Source organism: Fringilla coelebs (assembly GCF_963513975.1).
Source record: "Fringilla coelebs genome assembly, chromosome: 19".
NCBI classification, from domain to species: Eukaryota; Metazoa; Chordata; class Aves; order Passeriformes; family Fringillidae; genus Fringilla; species Fringilla coelebs.
This window is the reverse complement of record NC_140045.1, coordinates 11,382,367-11,408,695: the sequence shown is the minus strand read 5'-3', so window position 1 is coordinate 11,408,695 and position 26,329 is coordinate 11,382,367. Positions and strand designations below refer to the sequence as shown.

The 26,329-nt window shown below is 41.0% G+C and overlaps 1 protein-coding gene across 1 annotated transcript in view; it reads left to right on the top strand.

Moving 5' to 3' along the window:
• OGFOD3 (2-oxoglutarate and iron dependent oxygenase domain containing 3) overlaps window positions 1-24,520 on the top strand; it is a 34,401-nt gene extending 9,881 nt beyond the window's left edge. Inside the window, exons 5-9 of the mRNA XM_084218232.1 lie at window positions 1,969-2,033; window positions 2,601-2,657; window positions 7,344-7,497; window positions 14,431-14,554; window positions 22,265-24,520. Coding sequence (XP_084074358.1) covers window positions 1,969-2,033; window positions 2,601-2,657; window positions 7,344-7,497; window positions 14,431-14,554; window positions 22,265-22,410 — 546 coding nt within the window. The 3' untranslated portion in view covers window positions 22,411-24,520. The remainder of the gene's footprint in view (window positions 1-1,968; window positions 2,034-2,600; window positions 2,658-7,343; window positions 7,498-14,430; window positions 14,555-22,264) is intronic.
• Window positions 24,521-26,329: the final 1,809 nt, after the last annotated feature.

Below are 26,329 nucleotides of genomic sequence, written 5' to 3'. Positions count from 1 at the left end.
TGTGTTTGCCATCTTTAGACAAACTTTGTAGGCATTTCAGCCTGGGAGCACTGTCCTGAACTGCAGGCTGGCCCTTGATCAGAGAGCAGGACTTGAGGTAATCAAGATTTTATTCTCAGTGTCAGAAATGATGCTGAAAATGTTAAATATTCTGAAATGACAGAGGCCAAAATAAATGTGTTCCTGTTTCTTTCCCAGGTAGCTGTTAAGCAAAGACCTCTGTGCTCATGTGTGAGAAAGTTCCTCTCTTGGCATTCAGCTGTTTTCCCCTGTCTCAAATAACCCTGAAGAATATTCTTTCTTTTTCAGGTTCCCTCTTCATCCTTTATCTGGCTTTTCTAGGCTTTCTGTTGTAGCTATTGCCTTCTCAGCTATGAATAACTGCAATTCTTAAGGGTTTGTCTTTTATTAATTAATTTCATTATTTTGGATCTTCCCAACTGTAATCATCTGGAATTTGGGGAGTGAGAAGAAATGTGTAAGTTTGAAAAGCATGTTGAAAGAGTTAGAAAGGCAAATTTGTTTTTAAATTAAATTATTCTTTTCAGCTGTGTTGTGCTACTTCTTATAATCTACTTTAATATGGTCACAAACATATCTTGGAAGCTACCCAGGAGCAGTTTTACTTCTTTTAGCTGTGGTTTAGATTTTTGTACAGAACCAGAAACAAGTAGATGAAAGTATTTTGCTTCTGAAGCTTGAGTAAAGCTTGACACAGGAGCTGCTCTTGCCTGAGAGTGAGATTGTTTCCTTAACAGTCCTCTGGAGCTTTTGGAGAACAGTGGGAAGGGCAGATCTGAAAAGCTCATGCTGTGTCCACTTCAGCAACTTGTTACTTTATGTATTTTTCAAGGGGTAAATAAGGTTATTTGTGTGGGTTTGTTTAAAAAAAAGTTATTATCCCTTCTAATAAGAGTTAGAAGGGTTCCCCTGCACAGAGCAACTGAGGCTGCAGAGATTCTCCACGGGGATGTGATGGGTGTGTTCCCCTGTCACCACTGTTATTACTGCTGGGATTTTGTTACAATGATGTGAAGGGTCTGTGGTGCATCCAAACAATGGCACATTCCAAGAGGAGTGCCCAGATATTGTACATCAGAGCTGTCAATACTTCAGTGCCAGGCAGGTGAATTAACTGGTGCTCTTTGATATTTCCAGTGTAAATAACAAAAAGACTTCTATTAGACAGTTCTATTTTAAAATATTTTAGAACTGATGCAGAACAAATTGGTTTTGTGGACAGCAAGGGACATACAAAAGTGTACTTTATTCAATTTAGAGAAACATTTTAGAATCCTCTCTTTGGCAAACTAATCTCTGCTGCTTGTTGGGAGCTCAGCAGAAGAGTTTGGCTTGAATTGGATGAAGAAATTGATTGAATTTTCCTTTGTGAAAAAACTTTTCACTGTGTGGTTTTCTTTTATCGCAGCTCAGAAATTGAGGAAAAGAAAGTTTGGCCCTAGCAAGCCTTGGAATTCTAATTGTACTTTGAAACAGACTTTTTAATGTCTGTGTTAAATATGAGAAGTATACAGGATCTTGTGGTGAAGGAGAAGTTTTAATAACAAATGCAGGGCAAGATAAATATTAGTGCTGCTACTTGAGCACACAAATACTGGAAAATGTGTGTGGAAGGGAAATGTCTTCAAGAAGGAATCCTGGAGCAGAGTGATTTACCCTGAGCCCATGGGGGGAGACTGGCAATTCCTGTCAGATCTGAATTCAGAAATAGCAGTCCTGTGCTTTTTTTTTCATAATACCTTAATAATCTCTGCATCTCTGCAGGGATCTGAGGGAGGTGTCTAGTTGTAAAATAAATGTTCTATTGTGAACCCAAAGGCTGGAAGCTGCTTTTATTTGGGAGGCTGTGGAAAGTGAGAGGCAACTTGGGACAGTTATTAAAGGTCATAGTTAAATAATGCTAAAACCTTTTCATGCTCATTTTTCCTTCTTTGTTTCCTTTTCCAGGCATCAATTCTGGACTTGCACTCTGGAGCTCTTTCCCTGGGGAAGCATTTTGTTAATCTGTACAGGTAAAATGAGGCTGTGGCTTCCTGCCTGCTGTCATCCCATCCCTTCCCTGCCCACTGCCCCTTCCAGTGTCTCCAGCCCCTGGGCTTGGATTAGTGATGAGAAATTATGGAACTTGGCTGCATCCAGCACAGTTTCCATGACCAGTTAAAGAGCTTTCCTGGCATGAAAAAGGATCTTTTATTGAACTGGGCACTTTGAAAGCTGCCATTATTTTTAGTTTTATGTCCTTGCACTGGTTAATCATAGTATTTTTTCACAGTTATAGTTTAGTTTATTCAGCAGTGGAAGAAATCAAATAGCCTGAACCATTAAAAACTTGAATCCATGTCCTTATTTCATGATGTGGGAGGGGATTTTTTTAATGCCTGAGGAATGCCATTACCAGATGCAGTTGTTCAATCCTTTAATATTTTAACATTTCATCTTTTTTGGACCTAATGCTCACAAGCATTTATAAGATTCTTTTTTTGTGTGTTGTGTCCTCACTTTTTGATTGGGGGTAAGGAGTTGTTATTGCTCAGTATGATTCAGCAACTCCTCTTTTAGATTGTTGTTTAATTTTTCAGGTACTTTGGGGACAAAATTCAAGACATCTTCACAGAAGAGGATTTTGCCTTATACCGGTAAAGATTCTCAATAATTGCTGAATGAGCCACAAACCAGAATTTTTTATGGTTTTGAGTTTTTTTGTAGAGTGCAGGCTGGGAGGGGATTGCCCTTTACATTCACACACTGGATTTTGCAGCTCAAAATAGTAATATCTGAGAACTACATGACTCCAGGAAGAGAAGTAAAAGGAGTTTTTGGTGACTGATAAACAACATCAGCCACATCAGGACAGTTTCATGGTGTGAATGTGTTTAGGGTGATGGCAGCACCACACATTTCCCTCCATCCCAGCAAGAAGAGCTGCTCCTCTGAGCTCTGTGGGGATTTGAGATAGAAAATCCTCATTACCTCCTCTTTCACTCATTATCCAAGGGGTTGTGTGAGATGATAGACACAATTCTGGGCTAGCATTACATCAGGAACTTGGGGTTTTTTGAGGCAGAGTGTAGCAAAACATTAAAAATGGTAAAGCAGGAAGTGGAAGGACTTGAGATGATTCATATTCTGGCTGGAGAAGCAGCCAGAGGATGAAATAATTCTATAATGGAACAGCTCTGGCATCTGATGCTCCCAGCTTTCCTGCAGCCCTGCTCATGCACTTAACAAACACAACAAAGCTAACGAGTTCCATGTGGCTGGGAAGGTGTGTGGCCAGAGTTTAGGAACAAGCATTCTTCATTGACTAGACACAATAATTCCTTGGTTATGCATTACAGTTGGTTTCTCAGCATTTAAAATGTCCCTGATTTGAATATTTGAACTTTTTTTTTTTTTGGTCTTTTTTTTTTTTTTTTTTTGGCCTGTGTGAAGGGTGAAGGAATCTGATCTCCCTCTAGTGGTGGAAGGAATGTTAAGTAGCCAAATGGGTTTATTAGTTTTATTAAAATAGTAATTAATTAATATGATCTTAAAATATGAATCACTTTAAGCTTATTTTTATTTAACACCTGTTGTTAGGTGTGATTGTCTTTATAAATTAACTTCTTTAAAATGTTTTTATTTCTGATCCAAATATTGCAAAAATTAGATGATTGTTTGATTATTATTGAACTTTAGATAATTTCTGTTTCACATGAACAGAAGCATTCAATTTTTCTATAATTTTATAACTTTATGCTGTGAGATGAGACAGCTGCTAGGGAATGCCAATATTCCATTGGGATTTCATGCCAGTATAAGGGATGTTTTAGTCTACTGGAGCTGAAGCTAATACAAAATATATTATTAAATGCTTTTGTTCCTATTAATGGCAGTGCTTTAGCATGGCCTGTAGTACTTTATGGCCTTAATTTTATGCTATTTTTGGGAGCATTTATCTTCATTACTTCACCTTACCTACCAAGGTCACTTTAAAAATACACTCTTGGGAGAAATAACTGAATGTAATTCATGTCTAAGTATTACTGATTGCAACAGTAATGAATCTGAGAAGGCATTTGAGCCAGGGGCCTGATTTCTGAACTGTCTCTGTCAAAATTACATTGCTTCAGACTCAATTATGGTTTCTAGGCTGATGCTTTAACCACCATCTGCCAAGCACATTACAGCAATCCCTCTTGTTCCACATAATAAATGAAATGTTTATTCAGAAGGGAGACCTTTAATCAGGGTGTTTGGTGGAAGGGATGAGTTGAGCAGAAAACACCACAATCAAAAGATGCATTCCCAGAACCTGACAGGTTGTGAAGGCAGAGACAGGAGGAGCAGGGGAGGAGCTGTGGGTTTGCTTTCTGTGTCTGTTGTGTGTGTGATTGCTGTTACAGCTCTCTGGCTGCAGGAGCCCTTTGCTTTGTCAGCTCCCTGGACAGTGCTGACAAGTGGGATCATCAGGAGTTGTGTGGATTGAGCTTTGAGTGTTCCTGTCACCATGGCTGAATCACACTTCGCAGTGGCTCCTTGCTGCATTTTCTGTGTTGGTCTGGCAGAGCCTGTGTCTCACAGAAACTTTTCAGTGGCACTTTCAGCTCTCTCTGCTGCTGCTACATTAAACTGGCAGCTTTGCAAGCTAAACTTCCTTTCTTTCAAGTTGGACTGCCAGCTACTTCACTGGCTTTTTTAAAATTTTCTTCCTCATCACCCTAACTCAAAACAGGGACTGTTTTTACAGGATCTGGTGCTCCTTTCAGGGAGTTCTGCTCTGCCTTTTGGTATTTCCCAGTGACTCAGTGCAAATGAACAAGGACTGCTGCTGACAGATGTGGGGGGAGCAATAATTTGGTGCTGATGCTGTTGACTGGAGGCTGTTTCTGGGCATTTCTTGCCCCTGCAGAGCTCTGTTACTGCATCTGTTCAGAGCCAGGATACACCTCAGCAGCCTGAATGAGACAAGAGTTGCTTTGCTTGTGAAAATAAATGCTTCTCCAGCATGAAGAAATATTTTCTTTGTAGCCATAACCCACCAGAACTGTCCCAACAGTTGTGAAGAGCCAGGAGCAGTGAGGCTCCTGCTGCTTCTGGGTCGTAGAGGCTGAGGGAACAATGTGGCTCTCCCAGTTTTGGGCTCATTCATTCTTTTCTTCTGAGCTGAAATTTGGCTTCTCTTGTCACTTGGTTTACACATGAAGGACAGTGCTTTTGTCCTTAAGTGTTTTGCCAGTAGTTTGTGTTTGGAACAGCAGGGCAGGGAATGGAATGAAAACCTGCAGTCATGATATTGATAAATGTTGAAGTGGCCTGGCCAGCAGAAAACAGACTGCACAGAAGAGTTTTTCTAGGCTAAAAAGTGACCTTATTCTACTTTTCAAAGCTGTATTTGGCATATTGAGTAGGGCTTTGCATCCTGTTTGGTTTGTAAAACACACATTGTGCCCAAAGCATTGCACATCAGTCTCCAAGAGGAGTGAAGCTTTAACAGAGCCTTATAAACACCAGACAGCAAACCTTAATAGAAGGCTTTTAAAAGTGAAAAATGAATCATGCTGAAAGAAGAGGGAGGACTCCTTGCAGAGCAGGACAACTGGAGGAGTTTAGTTATGTCAAGACTGTGGCCTGACTGCTTGGGAGGGGATTTATTCCTGGCTGCTGCAGGGGCCAGGGAATCAGCTGCTCTGCTGTTTGTGGCTGTGAATTCTTCAGCTGGCTTGTTCAAAGTTCTCCATTCACAAAATGAATAATAATTGCATTTAATGCTTTCTGAGAGCCTTTTCTGCATCTTGCTCCTTGGAAAAAGCAGACAGCAAGATGAGCCTCCCACAGCATGAGAGGAAGGAGCTGTAGGTTCTTTCTTTTTGCAGACTCAACCACTAGGTAGCTCTGAACTTGGAACCTTAGTTCTTGCTGCCATATATATCCCTGGCAATCCCTCTGGCTTCATCTGATACTTTTTATATTTCACATATAAAATAGCTTGAATTGACCCCTAAAAATGTAAAGTGAGACAGGTTAAAAAATCAAATCTGTGTGTGTTATTCCTATTTCTTGTGGGGGACTAGGTGTGAGCAGAATGAATATTTAGTATTTTTTAGTACTTGTGGATTTTAAGAGATGACTTTCACAGCCTGTAGACCACAGGTCTTGTTTTAATTTTGTCACTTCTTTTTAGTCACCTTTTAAGTTCCCTAAAGAAATACCTGGGAAAAACTTCCTTGGAAGTTATGCTGAGTGGAGAAATGCACTGGAAGATAGAAACCTACTAATATAATGCCACGCACAACTTCAGAAATGTGTTTTCTCACATTATCTTGTTTGTACACTGTAATTGTGTAATTTTGAAAGACATCTTGCATTCATTTTAAAAAATCTGGTAATAATACCAATACATATGTTGACCAAGAACCCTGAATTTCATGCTGCCAGGGACTTCACCAGTTAGTCTAAAAGTAATTAAAGTTTCTTCAGAGGCAACCCTTTTATGAAGGTACAGCTTTACTTTTACCTGCCTTGGATTAAGAATATCTCTGTGAAAGACTTCAACATTTTCAGCAGTTAACAAACAGTGGGATAGGTGTGGAATTACTCAGGAAAACAGAAATTTTCAAACCTAGGCCACAGGAGACAAAGTTTGTATTCCTTGATATTCTGACAATTAAAAAAACCCCAAAGGAACAAACCCCAACCAAAATCTCTAGGGGAGGTCTCTCTCTCTCTTCTCTCTTCTCTCTTCTCTCTTCTCTCTTCTCTCTTCTCTCTTCTCTCTTCTCTCTTCTCTCTTCTCTCTTCTCTCTTCTCTCTTCTCTCTTCTCTCTTCTCTCTTCTCTCTTCTCTCTTCTCTCTTCTCTCTTCTCTCTTCTCTCTTCTCTCTTCTCTCTTCTCTCTTCTCTCTTCTCTCTTCTCTCTTCTCTCTTCTCTCTTCTCTCTTCTCTCTTTTCTCTTTTCTCTTCTCTTTTCTCTCCTCTCTCTCTCTCCTCTCTCTCTCTCCTCTCTCTCTCTCCTCTCTCTCTCTCCTCTCTCTCTCTCCTCTCTCTCTCTTCTCTCTCTCTCTTCTCTCTCTCCTCTCTCTCTCTTTTCTCTCTCCTCTCTCCTCTCTCTCTCTTTTCTCTTTTCTCTCTCCTCTCTCTCTCTTTTTCTCTCTCCTCTCTCTCCTCTCTCTCTCTCTTCTTTCTCTCTCTCTCTTTTCTCTCTCCTTTCTTCCCTTCTCAAGGCAAAATCAGATGTGGCTGTGTGTTCCCGTGTTTCTCAGGTGAGGAAGAAGCCGTGAGTGATGAAGAACACAGGAGCAGCAGGAGGGAGGTGTCACTGACAGCCCTGTGTGTTCTTTGCAGGGATGTGAGGCAGAGGATTCAGCAGAGGATTGCTCAGGTGTTTGGTATCAGCTCTTCTGCCATGTACCTGACCAAGCCAACATTCTTCTCCAGGATGAACAGCACAGGAGCCAAGACAACACATGATGAGTACTGGCACCCACACGTGGACAAGGTGAGGAGGGGGCTGAGATGGATGCAAATATTTGTTGTTATTATTATTAAATCACCTTGAAATCATTTTGCATTGAAACAATCCATCAAACAGCTTTGAAAACTTGTGCTTCAGGGGATGAACCTAATGGGAGATAAGTGAGTTTTAGAAACACAGGCCATTGCATCCCATTCATTTTTATTTTCTCTAATTTAGTTTTGTTAGAATTAGTAAACTGTGAGAATGACTACTCAGGAATCTCTTTTGTCAGAAACATAGAGCAATTCAGGTCATTTTAGTCATTCAGCCAGCTCTGGAAGGAGCTGTTTCACAGTGGTCAGTTGGTCACTGTTGTTATTGATCTAAGGCTCTTCAAAAAGCTTAATATTTGTATTTCAGCTGTATGTGAATTGAAGCTTTTTGTGTTTCAGTGGGGGTGTGGTACCTGGTATCCTCTTTCCATAACTTGGTGTTTTGATCCTTTTCACTGCAGAGTCTTATTTCTAGGCTTATAGGTTAATACTGGGCATTTCTCAATGGATTTAAATGATTTGGTATTGAGTTTATTTCTGAGCTTCACTGAGTTTAGGTGTTCTGTGCGGAACAGCAGAATACCAACAATGGAAGACTCAAAGAAAAAATACCCCACAACACAAAAAAACACCCCCAAACAAGCAAAAAGACACCTCCACCATACCCACATTTCATGCCTTCAGGATTTATAAATGAGTCACTCTGGGGTCAGGGATTATCCAAAATGGAACCAAATAAAATAATCCCAGCAAAATCCAAGTTATTCCTTAGGGCTCAAGTCCGTAAGTGGGCAGTGTACCTTGAAGTTTGGGACCTGAGACATGAAAAAATCAAACAGGAATATTCCTTGCCTGAAAGATTTCCTGGAAAAAGCCAGTCTGAGGGAAGTGTCTTTTGTTGGTCACAACATTGGTGTGAGTTCCTGTGTCCCTGTTCATGTGAACAGAAGCAGAATTTTCTTAAATTTAGAAAATGTGGTGGTAATGATGGCACAGCTTATGTTTGGAAGCAGAAAGTCCTGTAGGGTGGAATCTGCTGGGTTTTGGGTGCTTCTGGTTTGAAAAGCTGTGATGTAACCAGTGAGTAGGAATGGCTCTGGACCAGAGGTGTAGGGATGGTTTTGAAATCCAGATTGTTTGGATTTCTGTTGTTAGGAAATGGCTGCAGGGAGCAAATTGTGCTGGTGGGGCTCACAGAAATTCCATCATGTTATGCTCAATTCCTGTGGGTTCTCTGCTTCCTTTTTCTGCCTCTAGCAGGGTCGGGATTGAAGGCACTTGAGAGGATCATTCACATCCAGACTCAGGTTTTTGTTATTTCTTATCAATGTTACAGTCCCACAGCAGGGAGTTCTGCAGTCCTTCACTAACAAGGCACAGAATGGCTGACTGTCACTTGGTACAAAGTCTTTTAAGGCTAAACTGTCCAATTAAGAAAGGACACCTAAATTATTTTCCCTTTTAACCCAATAACTGATCACTCAAAGCCTGCAATGGGGACTTTTCTGTCCAATTACAAAGTACCACCCAAACCCATAGAAGAAGAAGGAAGAAGAGCAACCAGCCTCCACCCTAAAACCTCCATCTTACTTCTATATTCTAAACCCCAAACTCTAAGTTTTCCACCCTGTGAGATCACACACTTCTAACCAACTCCACAACCATAATCCCAGTGCCATCAATCAATTTTGGAAGCCTTCTCCACAGCCCCAGGTCAAATGCAGTGCTCTCTTGTGGGTCTGTGCCTTTCAGCACAGAAAGTTTAAAATTCTCAGCATCCAGGATTCCAACAAATTCCAAGAGACCCTTGGGAAGAAGGAAACTGGTGATTCTGCTTGTGTGAAGTACAGTAAATTCATTGCTTCCTTACAGGTTTTCCACAGTTTCAGAGGATCAGATTTGACTGCCAGAAGGGTGGGAAAAGCAGTATATTTCAACAGCTTATGTCTATTTTCTCCATTCTTTTATTTCAACCCCAAAAAAAGCCTATTTTAGAATTCCAGACTCTGATTTATTATTGTAATGAGATTTGTGTCTGCCCAAGCCCTCCTTGCCAGAATTCTCTTTATACTTCTCTGCATGTGTTTTGCATTGGGAAATGAATAAGGTGGTTGGATAACCTCTCAATTAAGTGTTCCCACCTAAATATCTCTATAATGTACAAGTTATTTTGTCATTTACATGCAAATAAGTTTACATGAAGAGAATTTGTGGAAGCTGCTTTTCTCTCCTGTCATCCTGAGAATGCCTGAACATGATGGACAGCAGCCTGACTGTTTTCCTGTTTTTATCCTTCTCTTTTGTCCATGTTTTATTTATCTTGCAGGCTGTCTGTCCAGGGAACAGATACATCAACTGATTTGTCTTGGCTTTTTCTAACCCATCTCCAGCTTCAGAAAAAAAACCAAAACAAGCAGGAAAAATTCTCTCTTAGACTTGGAATGCATAGTCTGGACCTTAGTGGTGTTCTTTACTGAATAACGGGGTTGTCTGATTTCTGACAGTGGTTGGAGTCAGTGATCTTGGAGATCTTTTACACAACACAAATAATTCTGAGTCTGTGAAGAGAATTATCCCATTTGGGGCAGTTTCCAAACACCTTGTTCATAATCATAAATAGCCTGGGAGAGACTAATTAGGATGAAGTTTGCAGCTTCCCAGGTTGCCTCCAGTGCAGTCAGCCTGGCTTGTATTTCACTTCCTCCAGCAAACTTTTCCACTTCCACACTGCAGTTGAAAGCAAGGGAGAAAAAAAAAAACCCATTTCTATTGATCTGAGGTAAGAAGTTCTTCCCAGAGAAGAATAGCAGAGTTCTTATGAGGCCTGCACAGCAAGTGTGAATGCTGGGAGGTTGAAGAAAGATCAATAAAACTTGCTGGTTTGTAGGAGGCTTTTGTCTTGGATCATTATTTATGCTTTCCTCTTGGAACAGAACAAGTCAGTTTAGGAATTTCTGCATGATTTAACAGGAAGGTTATTCCTAGAAGACATAACATTTTTTTCCTTGCCTCCTTCCAGAAGAGAGGTAAAATGGAGCCTTAGCAAAAAGAGTTCACTACATTTTCTGTTTCAGAATGGCAGTGTTAATTAAAAAGATGTGGCTTCTTGGAACATATGAAAACCCCTCTTGCCTTTTTCCTGATGTTGCTGAGTCTACTGCAATTAGATTTCTTAATCTGAATCTCCCTGAAGACTTTTAACAGCATAATGGAGTAGTACAGATTTATTGTGTTTATCTGAGGCTTTATTTTTTTCCCTCCTAAAATTTCCTTGGTTTTTAGTTATATAGGAATGGAAACCCTGAAATCACCCAAATGACTCATTTAATCTTGTTGAATTTATAAGCCTCTAAGTCAAATGAAGAGATTGTTGTTTTAAGATGTGGAGTTTCATCTTGGATGGAATTTGTTTGGAACTGAGGCTTCCAAATGCCAAACACCTGATTTATAATGGAGTTGCTGTTGCACACTTCACACTGGCAGCACTGCAGTCTTACAACATTCTCTGGGGGGACTTGGAGATTTGTGCAGTCCCCTGCCTGGGCACAGATCCTCTCATCCTTCACATAACTGTCAGGCTCTGCCATAAGGTGGCTTTGGGTTTGTTTTCCTTGAATTTCTTCTATCAGAACTAGTCCAGCACTTCAGTGCACATTTCCCAAAATTAGTTCTGGCTTTTTTCTTAGCCTAAACATGTCCATGACCAGTTTATAGCTATTTTTGTTTCTCCTCCCAGTTCTACATCCACTCCCATGTATTTATAGGTAGAAATCATCCCTTTCCAGCCTTTATTTCTCTGAGCTGACCAAGCCAAACCTTTAATTCTCTTCTCCTGCATTGTGCTCTCCATGTCCCAACCCTCCCCTGTACCTGCAGCCCTCTCTGCCTGCTCAGTCTGTCATTGAGGGCAGCTGCTGTCTCTTCTAGCAGACTTTTCACCTTTCTTTTCTTCCCCTACATTTAATAAAGCACATCAAAAGATCCCATTTCTGCCCTGGGACAGCCTCATCTCTGAAAATTGAGGAGGTTGATTCTCATTTCTGCTCAAAGCCATCACCTCAGCTCACCTACAGCACCTTGCAATTCAGAGATGTGCTCTTTGCTCTTTTATTGTCAGCTAATAGACACTGCCAATAAACAGCACACTGGAAATGCTATCAAGGCCATTCTGGGGCAGATCTACACAGAATTAGGTGAAAGCTTACAGGAAAAGAGAAGTTTTCACTCTTTCTGCATGCTAGACCAATGCTGATTGGAAAGTGAATTTTCTTCTGCACTGGAGAGCAGAGTATGCTGTCCTAAATGTCCTCAGTAGCTGCAGACCTCTTGCAAGGCCCTACAACTGTTTGGTTGCATAGAAATGTGTCCCTCAAAGAAACCCACTGCAAAATGGGACTGGCTAATTCTGGCAATTAGTTCCATTTATAATAATAGTCTTTAGAGAAGTGTCATGTAAACATTATTATGAGCATCTACCATTAAATATTATCTGTGTTTGACTTTTTGGATAAGGAGTGTTCAAAAAGAGCACACTAACCATATGACATAGAAGGCTGAATGGAAATATCTGCTTTTTTTTCCTCTTGAGTTGTTTACAAGGAGCTGTAGAAATTTGATTTGGTGCTGTGTGGCTTTTAATGACAGCTGCTCTCACATAGTTTGATCTTTTGGTTCAATTATTAATCTGTCTGGTACTGGAAATCATTACCAGGGTAACAAATATATTTTATATACATGGAGAGACTTCTAGCATTATAAACAGCTGAGTTTAATTTAGTGCCTGCTTTCCATAGTGATGCATTTCTCAGGCCTGGTTGCTTTCTGAGAGTGAATATTGAATAAGGACAGGAAGAGAAATGCCATTTTTCACTTCATTCCCCAAATTAGTCATCTCTAGCAATCAGATGTGTTTGGTTAGGCTAAAATGGTTGGTGGCCAGTTCTTAGAAGTTTAGAATTGGTAAAACCACCTTGGAGAGGAGGGAGAGTGCACTGGGGGAGCAAAGATTGCTGCTCCTCTGAAGAGTTGATAAAAACAGTTCTAATGCATTAAGCTTGGAACTATGAGTTGAATGAAGTTCTGCCCTGGCTGGAGCCTTCCTTAAATCGATTGGAAGTTTTTATCACCAAGTCAGTGAAGTGGAAAATGGCTCTGCAAAGCTGATTTGCATGAGAAGGGCTCTAGAGTGGCTGGCTTGAGGTGCTGCACTAGCACTTGCTCATTAATTCCCATTTATTGCCCTGTACTCTACCAGGGTTTGGGAGAGAAGAGGATCACTGTAATATTTCTCTCATTTTTGTGGTTTGGCTTTTTTCCTCTGAGCCCTTATGGTCAAAATAATAATAACAGGAGTATGAATGGAAATGTCTTCCTATTCCATCTGCTGTTATGTTCTCTCTGGTCCTGCCCTTACAGAAAAATGTGTACAACCGCTCCTGAGCCAAAATTTAACTGGCACTAATGAATATAACTTGAAACATGACTGAAAATATTTAGAAAACTTCTAAGTTTGGAAGTAGCACCTACCTCTAACAGTCACCAGGTCAGTCAAAACACTCTGCAAATCCTGTGTATTTATACAGTACTACTGTGCTGCACATTTTACTGCTTGACAGTGTAATGCTGAACTTTTGAGTTGAGATACACAAAGAAATTGGGGAACACAGCCACTGATTTCATGTATTCTTTTAATTGCTGGTGACATGTAGATATGAAAGGAATTATTTCAAAAGAATCAGCTAAACTCAATGTAAATATTTAGATAGCTTCACTCTCAGTATTAGTATGTAGTATTTATTTTCTCCAACTTCAGCATACATATCAACCAAAAATAATGCTTTAAAAGGAAGGAAAAATCACCTTGCTGTATTTAAAAGTGGGATATTTGGTCTGTCAGCTGAGAAGAAGCAGAGGCTTCCAAAGTTCAGTTTGAAGGGTTTTTGTCACCATCATATTTTCTGGAAAAATCCCTTTGCCCAGGATTTCTCTCCAGGGAAGCTGAGAAGCCTCAGAGAAAAAGGAAAACAATTTTATCTCATTTGCTTCTCCTGTGTTTTGCTGCTTTGGAATGTGGTTTGGACATTGTTTACCAACAGGTGGTTGTTTCTTTGGCTTCATGTGAATTGTTTTTATTTATTGGCCAATTATGGCCAAGCTGTGTCAGACTCTCTGGAGAGTTTTCCTTATTATCTTTTAGCCTTCTGTCTGTATCCTGTCTGTATTCTTTAGTATAGTTTAGTATAGTGTTCTTTTATATAATATAGATAATAAGATAAGAAATTAGCCTATCAATGGAGTCAGATGCATCATTCCTCCCTCAGATGGGGGTCTGAAAAAATACAACAGGTTTTAAATAAAACTTCTATGGAAAAGAGTAGAAGCTCCCCCAACAAATGTATATTTACTTGGAAGTTCTGATTCACTGTTACCTGTGTGGCAGCTGGTGAAAGAATATCAGTGAGGTATCCAGAAACCTTATACCAAATAGATCATGGGTGGAAATCATTAGTCAAGAGCTGTTCTTCTGCTTATTAACCTCCTGGTGAAATTTTATCTTGGAATAGTAGAAATCCTGTCTTTTTGATACAGGGCACCTCTGATACTGTTATTTTTGCTGTTGGATGATGGAAATCAATCAATCACTTCTCTAATGGTGAAAACTGTAACAATAGAAATAATAAACATGACATGCTAGTCTTGTAGTGTGTGTGCAAACACAAGAGACTAGACTAATAAACATAGATAATCCTAGAAAATGGTGTTCTTGGTTCTTGGAAAATGGTTTTCAAAGACCCCTTTATTAAATACAAGAAAAAACTGAAAATCAGCAAAACCCACCAGATCCAGCTGCTCAATTAGCTGTGCTCTGCAGAGATAAGATCAGGAATTTGCTACATTTTGGTAATTTTGGCTTCCCCCACAGGTGACTTACGGCTCTTTTGACTACACTTCTCTGCTCTATCTCTCTGACTACTCCAAAGACTTCGGGGGTGGACGCTTCGTGTTCATGGATGCAGATTCCAACAAGACAGTGGAGCCCCGAGCAGGTATGAGCCAGGCTGGCTGCAGCTTCTGCCATTTATTCACTTTTCTGGGCTGCCAGGTGGTGTGGGAGTGGCTTTTGTGGCAGCAGGAATAAGGTGGGGTAGTGGAGCATGCTGTGTTCAGGTTGGTGACATCAGAAGTAAAGATTAGAACAGGTTAACATCCAGCCACAGTTTGTAATGTCTGGTGTTAAGCCACAAGAAGTGACTTCCTGGAAAGATGTAGGGCTTAGAAGAGGTGGCCAGTTCTGACAACTTAGCAGGTCACTGTGTGTGGGAAATAGTAATAATACTAATAATTCTAGATGATTAGCTTTAAGACATTTACAGCATAGTGTAGCTAAAGCTGATAGGCCAAGAAACACTTGGAGTATATTATAATTAGGAAATAGTTGGCTTCTGATTGTGATAGCATGAATTATAACACTTGTATTGTCTCACCCCTCTCATGAGACTGAAAATAGAATAAAATGTTCAAAACACCTCTCAGTTGCCCCATCTCTGAGTCAAAATGAGCTTAGTCTGACAACTGTGCAGCAAGAGCAGAGCTAACTGTCACTGCAGCAAATCCAAATTAAAGCAATTTATTTTACACTGGCCTGAAATTCCTTTGCTGTTCAAGGTGGGGCTGAGGCTGGGTGTGAAGGTGATGGATTGCTACAGCTCTGCTGACCTGCTGGAGCATGATGAACCATGATTACTTGGCTATAAATCCATCCCTGCTTCCAGGAGGTCTGACAGGGATGAGCCTTCTGCTGGCTGTCAGTTATAAATAAATAAAAAACCTTTAAGGCTGGTTTGAGATTTTTAATATGTGGATAATTTGAAACTAGAATTACTCTGGGGCTGCCTAGAGAGGAGTTCAGCCTCAGCTCATCTGTCTGGCAGGTGAGTGCTGAGCTTCCAGCAGTGTTACCTTTCATAATGCAAGATCAGCCACACTGCTGCAGGGAAGAAGAAAAAATGGGCAACTTTATATTCCTGCTGTGTTCTGCCTTTTTTTTCCAAGACAGAAAAGATGGAAATTTACTCATTTAACGAGCCTCAGCAATTGTCTGCTGACAGTTGTTACCCCAAGCAGAACTGACTTCAGACTATTGCTGCCTGCAAATTGGGATGGGTGTTCTTTGAATTCTGGATCATAGTGATCCACTCACCTGCAGTGATGCTGCTTTAGATAAACTCTGAGATTACCTGGGTTTGATAGCAAGAACTGTGTTTAATTATTTTGTCTTTTATGATTGGAAGTAAACCCTAAACTGAAAGCTTCATCTTTTGCAAAATGCTGCTGCCAGTATTTTGAAAGGGAACACATTAAACTATTTTTCAGATGCAATTCTAAGATTACCAGATCTTTATAGCTATAGAAATCACAACTGAATTCTAGGTGTGTGAGGAGAGCTGTCTCACTCAGCCTGGCTGCAGTGTGCAACATGCCCCTGACTTAATTTCCAAAAGTCTGTAACTGTGAAATTGCTTCCATTCAGCCCCATCTATTCATTTTCAGGTTTTCTGCTGCAAGGTCTTTGCTCTTGATGTTGTTTTGGGGGAAGAAGGGGAAGCTGATGAAATCCAGAATTTACTTTTTGGCTGTCCCTTTGCCAGGGGAGTGTATGGGCAGGGTGTGCCACAGAATTCCCTTTCTGAAACAAAACAATGCCCAGCTCCTCAGGAATAGCACAGATATCCTTCATGGACACAGGAGAAAATTAATTACACTTTTCTAACACATCTCTGTTATCACAGTTGTCAGGGGTCCTGTGATTGTGTGACAGCCTCTGGTGCACAATCCCCACTGACATCCTGTGAGCCAAGCAGAAAAGCTTGAGGGGTGAAGCACGATGTGAAGGCATTTGCACTTATTTTTCCTCTTCTGATAAAATGTGTTTTGTGAAGGAATGACCCCAGGCTGTTTTCTGTTGCTGGTACAAGTTGATATGTTTTTCATGTTCATAATGTTCCTCTGCAATGTTTTTTCTCTCCTTCTGTCTTTTTGGCTTTTCTTTGTTTGTTTTGTTTTACGCTTCTTTTGATCCTTTGTGCTTCTCTTGCCACTCCAACTCAACTTTTCAAACCACACATTGATGAGTTTCATGCTTCTCATTTAGGAGCTCCAGGCTTTTCTAGGGATGACTGTCATAATCACTGGTTCAGTTTTCATGCTTGACAACTCATTTACTTTTCTGTATTGTTAATGCCACTGCACTCCTAAAACCTGCTGCTTGTCTCACACTTAGCCTGCATTTTTGGGGACCTGATTCTGAGTGCCAAAATGAGCAGGTTTCTTTTCCTGTGGGCAGCAATTTGTTCAAGTGTCAGTGGGAAGCAGAAAGGCATTCATTGTTAGTGATGCAGCAGAGCAGAAAAGCAGCAATTGGAAATCCAAGAAAAAGCAATTAAACCATTGTGGGATGTCCTGTGTTTGAAAGTGCTGCCTGGGCAGGTCCCACTGCTGCTGCAGGTGCATTTGCAGCACTGCACTGGTGAGGATCAGTGTCAGCAGGCAGCTGGGCACAGGGAGAACTGTTCTGCCAGGAGTGGAGCCTAAATTAAAATGCTTTACACTTCCCTCAGTGTATATCACTTGCAGATTACCTAAGAAGTCTCTAAGTCCTGACTCTCACATAGTTGACTGAACAATTCTCTAATTTATAGGATGATCTTTAACATCCCCTAGTTTGGTTGTTAGCAAACATTTAAGAAGGAATGGTTATTTATTAACATTGAGGCTCTTTAGATAATTTTTTTTTAACAGAAATGAACAAGTCAGCGCCAGTTCAAGTGTACAGACCTTTGGCTGATTCATGACCAGACGTGGCATGAAGGAACACATCTTTCTTGTGCTCTGATGGGCTTCAGAAGTGAATATTTGTCTTTTGACATCAGTCAGGACCTCTCTCTGCCACAAGAAACTCAGTGTACCATGAGGAAGAAAATTCTTAATGCCAAGGGATATACAACTTTGAAAATAATTTTTTTTTTGTGACAAAGAAAGAGAGCTAAAGTAGAATCTGTTCCTTTTAAATATACATGGAAATTCTGTTCTCAAAATTGTCACACTGGGATTTTTCCACCCCTTTGCACCAGGATTGGCTCTGTTTGAGACACAGAAAGAAGAAACAGAGCAACATTTTGAAAATGAGGCCCTTAAAAACTGAGCCCTTTCAATATTAACTCTTCTTGCTGGTCTGAGACATGTTTTAGTAACCTGCAAGACATAAGGAGGAATAAGAATAAATGGCAAACATCAGGGCTTTCCTTTTTCAATCACAAAATTGGTATTCTTTCTTCTGCTGCTAAACTTGTCAGTGTATATAGTTCATATGTTATTGAATATTTATTCGTATTCAGTGAATATTCATATTTTAAAATTTCATTATTTTGCGGAGTCTTGTGTGAATTTGGAGTCTGGCAATATTAGGCAGGTCCCAGATTTCACTTGATCATCAAGTGCAGATGAAAATGCTGTTGGAATGAAATCCCAGTTCTGGTTCTGTGTTCTTTATTTGCATGTGCATTTCTTGGTCTGAAGGTCAGCTTTGCTGCACTTATTTTCAGCTTACAAGGGAATTTGTTCTTCATACAAGTAATTTATTATACAAAGGCAGAAGGAAAGGTCACAATCACTTCTGTGTGTTTCTGGGAGAAACTAATCTGTGGAGCAAAATGAATTCTGTGCATAGGAGAGTGCAATGTGACTCTTTAATCTCAAACTTAGTGTATTCTCACTTAGTGTTTCTGGAAGTGTAAAGTATTTGATTTGAAGGTATAAGATATTTGGGAGCTCCCCCTCATACAGACAGTCTCACCTTCCTCTGTATTCAATCCACATCCTCCAGATTCAGTCTAGATCATGATAATCTGCCAATTCCAGCTTCAGTTTTGCTCCAGTCAGTAAAAAACTAGAGCACATCTTGAAGTTAAATCAATATCAGCTGAAAGCTGAGAATGATTTTTAAAAAATCCACAGAAGTAGCTGTCAGTCCTGGTGAGGAACAAATGGAGGCAGCACTAGCAGCTGCAGTAAGCACCAGCCATGCAAAGGACAGCAATCCTTCCTGATTTGCAAAACTCATCACAGATTGTGCCAGGGACTGTGAGGTGATTGCAAAGAGTGCCAGGAAAAGGAGAATCTGTTGCAGTCACGTCAAAAAGACAGAAAATCCTTATTTCTCAATAGAACTTGCTTTTGGTTTTGTTACCTGTGGAAGAATAACTTCTTCCAGGAAGGTTTTGTATTCTGATGGTGTTTGATGCCAGGTTAATGAAAAAAACACTATTTTAACTGGCAATACAGCAAGAAGTACCTGGGAGTGTTATTTGTGGTGTTTCTGTGAGTGAGCTCTGATAAATCCACTGCCTTGCTGAGGCAGCTGTCACCTCACATTTCCTGCAGCACTGCAAGGATGGAGGAGTGCTGGGGAAGAGTTGTCCACTGCCATATTCAGAATTAGCCTCTGAGGCTTTCCCCTGCCATGAAAACTTGGTTTTAAATGACCACATGTCCTGTTTGTGCCTTTATTAATGCACGTGCAGGCCAATATTTCAAAAATTTCAGTTTATACTGGTCAAGAAAATATGCAGGCAGAAAGCAGTGGGAAAATCAGCTTCAGAGTTCCTCCATGAAATTCAGGTAATGTAACAGATGAAATAAATAAAATACCAAAGTAACTGCAGGTTCAGCTGTGTGGTTCAGCAGTGAGGGTTCATTTCTTGGTCCCTAAGCTGTGTGTGAATGTCACAGATGCTCTGATGAAGCCTCTTTAAGGGCTGGTTTTGGAATAATTGAGCAGCAGAGCTTACCCTTGTGCTTATGCTTCATTGATTTACTAGATGTAAGGATGAATTCCTTCTTGCCAGAATCCAAAACCCAGAACTTGGGCATCCATGATTTGACCACAGCTCTGCTGGAAATGCCACGTTTGGCAAGGTCAGGAAAGGTCAGATAGATGATGCTGAGGTTGTTAAATTGGGTTGAAGTTGCAACACTTTGTTGTTAGTGAGAACTTTTTGTAGGAGTCACATTCTGAGCCCTGGTGCAGCTGCTGTGACAGAGCAGAGCTGGCAGCATTGGTGGGTGAGGCTCAGCCTGGAGGGGAGAGCTGGAAAATATCCCTGCCCTTCTCTGGGGAGAAGAGATGGAGCCAGAAAGCCTTGGGGGGACTCATAATTGATGTGGAGAGAGCAAATATTCAGTTTTACTTGTAAATACCCCCAGGGTTGTCACACCTTCAGACAGAGTGGAAGCTGCTGTGATTTTGAGCAACCAGCTGTGCTGGAGGGAGAGAAGCAGGCAGGGATTCTACAACTCCAGCAGCTGATGTCTAAAAATGTTTGTGTACTTTTAGCAGGAAATAAATCAGTTCATTCATTTTCTTTAAAAACTGTAATCTGGAAGATTTCCAGGCCCTTCTGAATTCAAAGTAGAAGCAACTGCTTTTCTTAGAGTATTGTTAATACTGCAAATTACAGACTGGCTGTGGGAAACTTCACTGTGTGAACCAGTGATTTTATTGATAACAGCAAGAAATTTCTGTCTAGTAACTAAATATGGGACAAGTTTGTAACTAGGATGTGATGCCCATTGCACTTAGTTATTTGAGGCCATAGGGCCTAAATTTTTATTTTATTTTAAATTTAATTTATTTTAAAAGCTATAAATTAAAAAAATACTTTAATTTGTTTTATTTATTTTTAATTTATTTTAAATTTTTATTTTTAAAATTTATTTTAAATTTAATTTTATTCTTCTGTGCTTGACATAAATGTAGCAAAATGGTTCAGAGAAGTTTGTGCCCTCTTTTTTGGGGTGCTCTCTTCACCCCAGATCAGGGCACTTGCAGGGTCAGTCCAGGTTCCTTTTGTGGGATTTGCTTAAAGCACATAAATTCTCCCAATTAAACATTTTAAAATAAGTAATTGAATTAGTTAAATAAATTTTATTGTGTGCTTGCAGAAAACATTATTACCAGTTTATTTGCCTAATGATGTGATGGGGTTTCTTGGACACTCTACATGAGAATGAATTGGTGATTAATCCTAAACAGATGCAGAGGATGAGAAGACAACTGTTGTACATTTTCCCTGGCAGTGCTTCTGTCTGGCTGTCACTCAGCAGCTGAGATGCAGTTTTCCCTTCTTTCCTGAGGAACATTTAGAGCTGATAAATGTTAGGCAGAGAGAGTGGAAGCTGTCAGTGCATGAGATGAAAGTTGCTGAATAGATCTGTGGTGCCAGATAAACTGTTCCTGCTTCTCTTTAACCAGACAGAGGTTAAAGAGATTCACAGAATTTACAGAATTCACAGAATGACAGGGTTGGAAGAGACCTTCCAGAATTCACAGAATCACTGGGGTGGAAGAGACCTCAAAGATCATCGAGTCCAACCCAGCCCCAACACCTCAGCTACCCCAGTGCCACATCCAGGCTTTGTTAAACACACCCAGGGATGGGGACTGCACCCCCTCCCCGGGCAGAACATTCCAGAACTTTATCACCTTTCTGTAAAACCTTTTCCCTGCTATCCAACCTGTATTTCCCTTGGTGCAGCTCGAGGCTGTGTGCTCTGGCTCTGTCAGTTCCTGGAGAAAGAGCCCAGCCCCAGCTGAGCACAGGCACCTTTCAGGAGCTGTGCAATGATGAGGGCAGCCCTGAGTCTCCTTTTCTCCAGGCTGAGCAACCCCAGCTCCCTTCCTTCCCCCTGAGCAGCAGCTCAGTGTTCCCAGTGCCCCCAGCCATGGGCAGTGCATGGGGCTGAGCCCCTTCCCATTCCCCCAGACCTGCTTTGCTTCCCTTCCCTGGTGTCCAGGGAGGAGAGCAGGGGCACAGATGAGATGGGAATAAACATTCTCTGTCCTCTTTTTGAACATTTCTATTGATAAAAATAATGTACTGTGGAAAGAGTGTGCTTTTGCTTGAAAAATATTGTAAAGGAAGTAAGTTTAAAAGAAATTCTTCCCAAGTGAGGAAAAAGCATCTTGGAAAACTGACTCTAGCCTTGTTCAGTTACCCAGAGACCCCACTTGATGCATATGGGAGCAGGTTGATACCATATATATGAAGACATATTTATTAAAGAAAGAATTTAAAAGACATTCAGTATAGCAAAAAAAAAAAAAAAAATCAATTTAACTGGCTTAACACACTGAACCTTGTCTAGCTGTGAAGTACTACTGCTTCTAATCAGAGATCAAACAAAACAGCTTGAAAGTCAGTTTAAGGCAAAGCTTTGGGTGAGCAGGTGAGGGACCAATAATAATGTACTTCAATGAAGTTGAAATATGGTTTAAAAGGGGAGAAAAACCTCCTGACACAGGGGTTTTGTATGGAATCCTTGAGAATTCAACTGTTCATTGCAACACTGGTGGGACAGGAGCACGTTGTCTTCATTTTGCCTTTCATGCAGAAAAGCAGGACAGCAAGGTGGGAATGAGCTGTGCCTACACATGGATCTGTTCTCTCCACGTCTGTGACTTCACCCATGACTGAGGTGCAGGCACAGAAGGGATGACAGGGACAATGGGATCTCCAGCTCTGTGGCACAAAGGATTCGTGTATGTTTGAAAGGGTTAAAAGCTGTCAGGGTGCAGTGTAAGCTGCACAGTTTGTGATCACCTGTGGGCTCCCAGGTCACTGGAGAACAGCAGAGCTGTGGGGGGAGAGCTGCAGCCGATGGCAAACTCCACTGAAGGGTTAAAACTTTTGTCTTTGCAGGCCGGGTGTCGTTTTTCACCTCGGGCTCAGAGAACCTGCACCGGGTGGAGCGGGTGCGCTGGGGCACTCGCTTTGCCATCACCATCTCCTTCAGCTGCGACCCAGAGCACGGCATCGGGGACCCCAGGGTCACAGGGCACCTGTGACTGCCCTGCAGGGACAGGAACCTGCAAGGACAGGAGAAAGCAGCTCTTGGAACCTCCCATGCAATCAGAACTGCCCAGCTGTGGGTCACACTGTCACACGCTTTGTTTTCACGGCTCCTTTTCCATCAGCGTCGCAAATGGCGGCTTAAGGAGCAGCCTGAATTGGATGCATTCTGAAAATGGTTTGACTTCATGTGTCAGAGAGACAGGCTGCAGAGAAGAGAGAATGGGCTCCACCAAGAGAGAGAATGGGCTCCATCAAGAAGAGAGAATGGGCTCCACAAAAAAGAGATGATGGACTCCACAAAAAAGAGAGGATGGGCTCCACCAAGAAGAGAGAATGGGCTCCACCAAGAAGAGAGGATGGGCTCCACCAAGAAGAGAGGATGGGCTCCATCAAGAAGAGAGAATGGGCTCCACCAAGAGAGAGGATGGGCTCCACCAAGAAGAGAGAATGGGCTCCACCAAGAGAGAGAATGGGCTCCAACAAGAAGAGAGGATGGGCTCCACCAAGAAGAGAGGATGGACTCCACCAAGAAGAGAGGATGGGCTCCATCAAGAAGAGAGAATGGGCTCCACCAAGAGAGAGGATGGGCTCCACCAAGAAGAGAGGATGGGCTCCACCAAGAAGAGAGGATGGGCTCCACCAAGAAGAGAGGATGGGCTCCACCAAGAAGAGAGGATGAGCTCCACCAAGAGAGAGAATGGGCTCCACCAAGAAGAGAGAATAGACTCCATCAAGAAGAGAGAATGGACTCCACAAAAACGAGAGAATGGGCTCCACCAAGAAGAGAGGATGGGCTCCACCAAGAAGAGAGAATAGACTCCATCAAGAAGAGAGAATGGACTCCACAAAAACGAGAGAATGGGCTCCACCAAGAAGAGAGAATGGACTCCATCAAGAAGAGAGAATGGGCTCCACCAAGAAGAGAGGATGGACTCCACAAAAGAGAGGATGGGCTCCACAAAAATGAGAGAATGGGCTCCACCAAGAAGAGAGGATGGACTCCACAAAAAAAGAGAAAGTGGGCTCTTCAATTTTTTTAGTATTTTTTAAAAATTCTTCAGTTTGAAACATACAGTCAATCTTTTGGGTCGTGTCTTGATGTGACTCCCCAGGCTGCTGTTACCTGTTCAGTTCTTTAGTCTCTTCATTACTAATGTGGTGTAGAAAGTCTGACCTAAGTGAATTGAGCCTAAGTTAATTGAGACCTGAGTTAATTGAATGTTGCTCTCTAGAACACGCCTTCTCTTGAAAGGGATGGATTCTCCTGAGTGTGGGAGCAGTGGGGGATACACCTGGGCCTTGAACTTTTTTTAAAATTTCATTACTACTGATTCATAATTCAGGAAGTCTCTCAGTAGCTATTTTTTTATTTCTCTTTTCCAGTTTAGTGTGAAGACTTTTTTTGTTAATGAGGACCCTGAATATTAAATTGCAGGGACTTCCAAGAGGAGCTGTGTGCAAACACATGCATAATCCTGCCAGCTACTTTGGGTTTTTTACTGTAATCAAAAATTTTTGTTGGTCTGGAGGTTGATTAATAAACAATAGAAAAACCTAGGGGTTTTTTCTCAATCAAATTCTGAAATAACCACATTGATCTGGGTGTATAATTTCTGGATATAATTTCTGTGAAACACTGAAAACCTGGGAATGTGCTTTTGATTTTTGTTTATTTTTAATTTTATGCATACAGTTTGGACTTTTGGACTTTATAATGTACCCTTTTATGGAAATAATAAGTACTGGGGAGAATTACACTGAAGATCAATATAAAGAGGAATAAGAGGACACTTAGACTTGTGAGGGCTCTCATTGGGCACACCAGCAAGATAAGTCCTCTGTAATTTCATTTCTTTGTTCTGAAACTTGAAAAAGTCTTCCTTGTCTGTTCTAACAAGGGAGAATTGTTAAATTGGCTGGATGCAAGGAAATATTAAAGTTACTTGAGTTTCATATTGAAATACTTGTCTTAAAGCTTGTTTTTTCCAAGGAATTTGCATTATACCATATTTTAAATCTGTGTGAAGGCAGACCGAGATCAACAGCAGCTTTAGTGGATTGAGCTTGATTCAAATGTAGATTTAAATGAGATTTAAATGTTTTCCCCCCAAATAGCTGATAGGAATCTGAACATGAATGTGTTTGCTGGTTACTCCTGTCATGCCAGCTGTGAGTGGCACTTCTGGAGCTGCCCTCTGTCCAGTCCTGCTCAACAAGATCATCTCAGCCCATGGGGAAATCTCAGCTCATTTCCTCTTGGATTTTCATCTTTTTGAAGATCCTGTGTCCTGTAATAACTGCTGCCCTTGGTGCATCTCCTGCTGGATTTATTCAGAAATAAATTCAAACTGGTTTTTGTCTTTTGGAGTCCTGAAGCCTCAGTAATCTGGGCAATATGGTGACCAAACCTGTCACCTGTGATTTGTTGGGAAACTGTGCACTGTGCATGGTAGGAGAGCTCTTCTTTGGGAAAAAACCCAAATAGTTTGTATGTTTTAGTGCCACTGAGATTCTTCTGTTTAGAGCTTCAATATCCATACTGCTAAAAGCAATGCCTAAATCTAGGGAGAATTGAAATGGCAAATGAGGAAGTGAAGTGCAATCTAAAAGTTTGTGAAGGTGGCCTCCAGCAGGAAGCAGAAATTGCAGAATGTTCCTGGGGCAGAGTGGAATTTGAATTCACTCCTTAATAAGAACAAACTTGGTTGAATTTATTTTAGGCCGCTTAAATATCCTGAATAACTTTTATTAAAGGTCTCTCCAGGTAATGGCATGTTAGTCTGAACTTGAAATAGATGAATTCCTGTCCTTTTGGAGACTCAGCTGCCTGGGAACTGCAGGGCTCTGATTCTTACAACTCTGGCTGCTCCAAGGGCAGGATTTCTTCAATTAATGAAGAAATATTCAAGTAGCATCAATCTGATGGCAAACTGCTGCAGAGAAGTGCTCTTAATTGAGCAGAGGTGATGTCAGAAGGTGGCTGGATGTGTCCCAGCTGTGGGAGGAACTTTCTGAAGAGCCCTTGCAGTTAAAACAAAGTCAAGAAAGGTCAGAACTTGTGCAGTGGGAATTGGGGCCCGGTCCTGGTGGTAAAATTACAGCTTTGCACCTGAAAGCAGACTTGGTACAAGTGTCTGGGAATGCTGGGTTGTACTTGGAAAGGAAATTGCTTGAAAGGAAAGGGAAAGGCTGCTGGTGTGAAAAGTCCCAGGGTAAAATAGAAAAATAGCAGGAGAGCAAGGCAGATTTGACTCCCTACAGTGAGACTGAGTGAAGCCTCCTGAGGACTTCTGTGAAGTTGTGCTACTTTTGAAACCATATTTCCTTTCAAATGTTTTGTGGAATATCAGGAACTTTTGAAAAATGGACAGGTTTTGTGGTCACATTAGGTTCTAAGTGTACACCTACCTTTCAGTCCTGTAGTATGCATTCAATTTTAATTTTTTTGTCCTCTATGATTCTAGGAACTCTAGGTGGACTTCTTGGCATTTCTCATGGATAACATTTTCATTGTGTAAGCAGTTGTGGAATCATTATGGCTTTGAATTCCTTGTAAATCAACTGAAGGTTTAGGAAGATACATTTCTGTTGAGACTTTCCTGAATATGTATCATCCATCTGAAATATTTTGCACTCCTGGGGTGGTTTTTTGGGGTCACTGATTGTGGTGGTGTCACAAGGGTCTCAGGATGAAGGAAGAGGTGAGAATCTTGACTCCATGTTTCAGAAGGTTTGATTTATTATTTTGTGATATATTAAAACTATACTAAAAGAATAGAAGAAAGGATTTCATCAGAAGGCTGGCTAAGAATAGAAAAAAAAAAGATAACAAAGGCTTGTGTCTGAGACAGTCCAGACAGCTGGACTGTGATTGGCCATTAATTAGAAACAACCACATGGGATTAATTACAG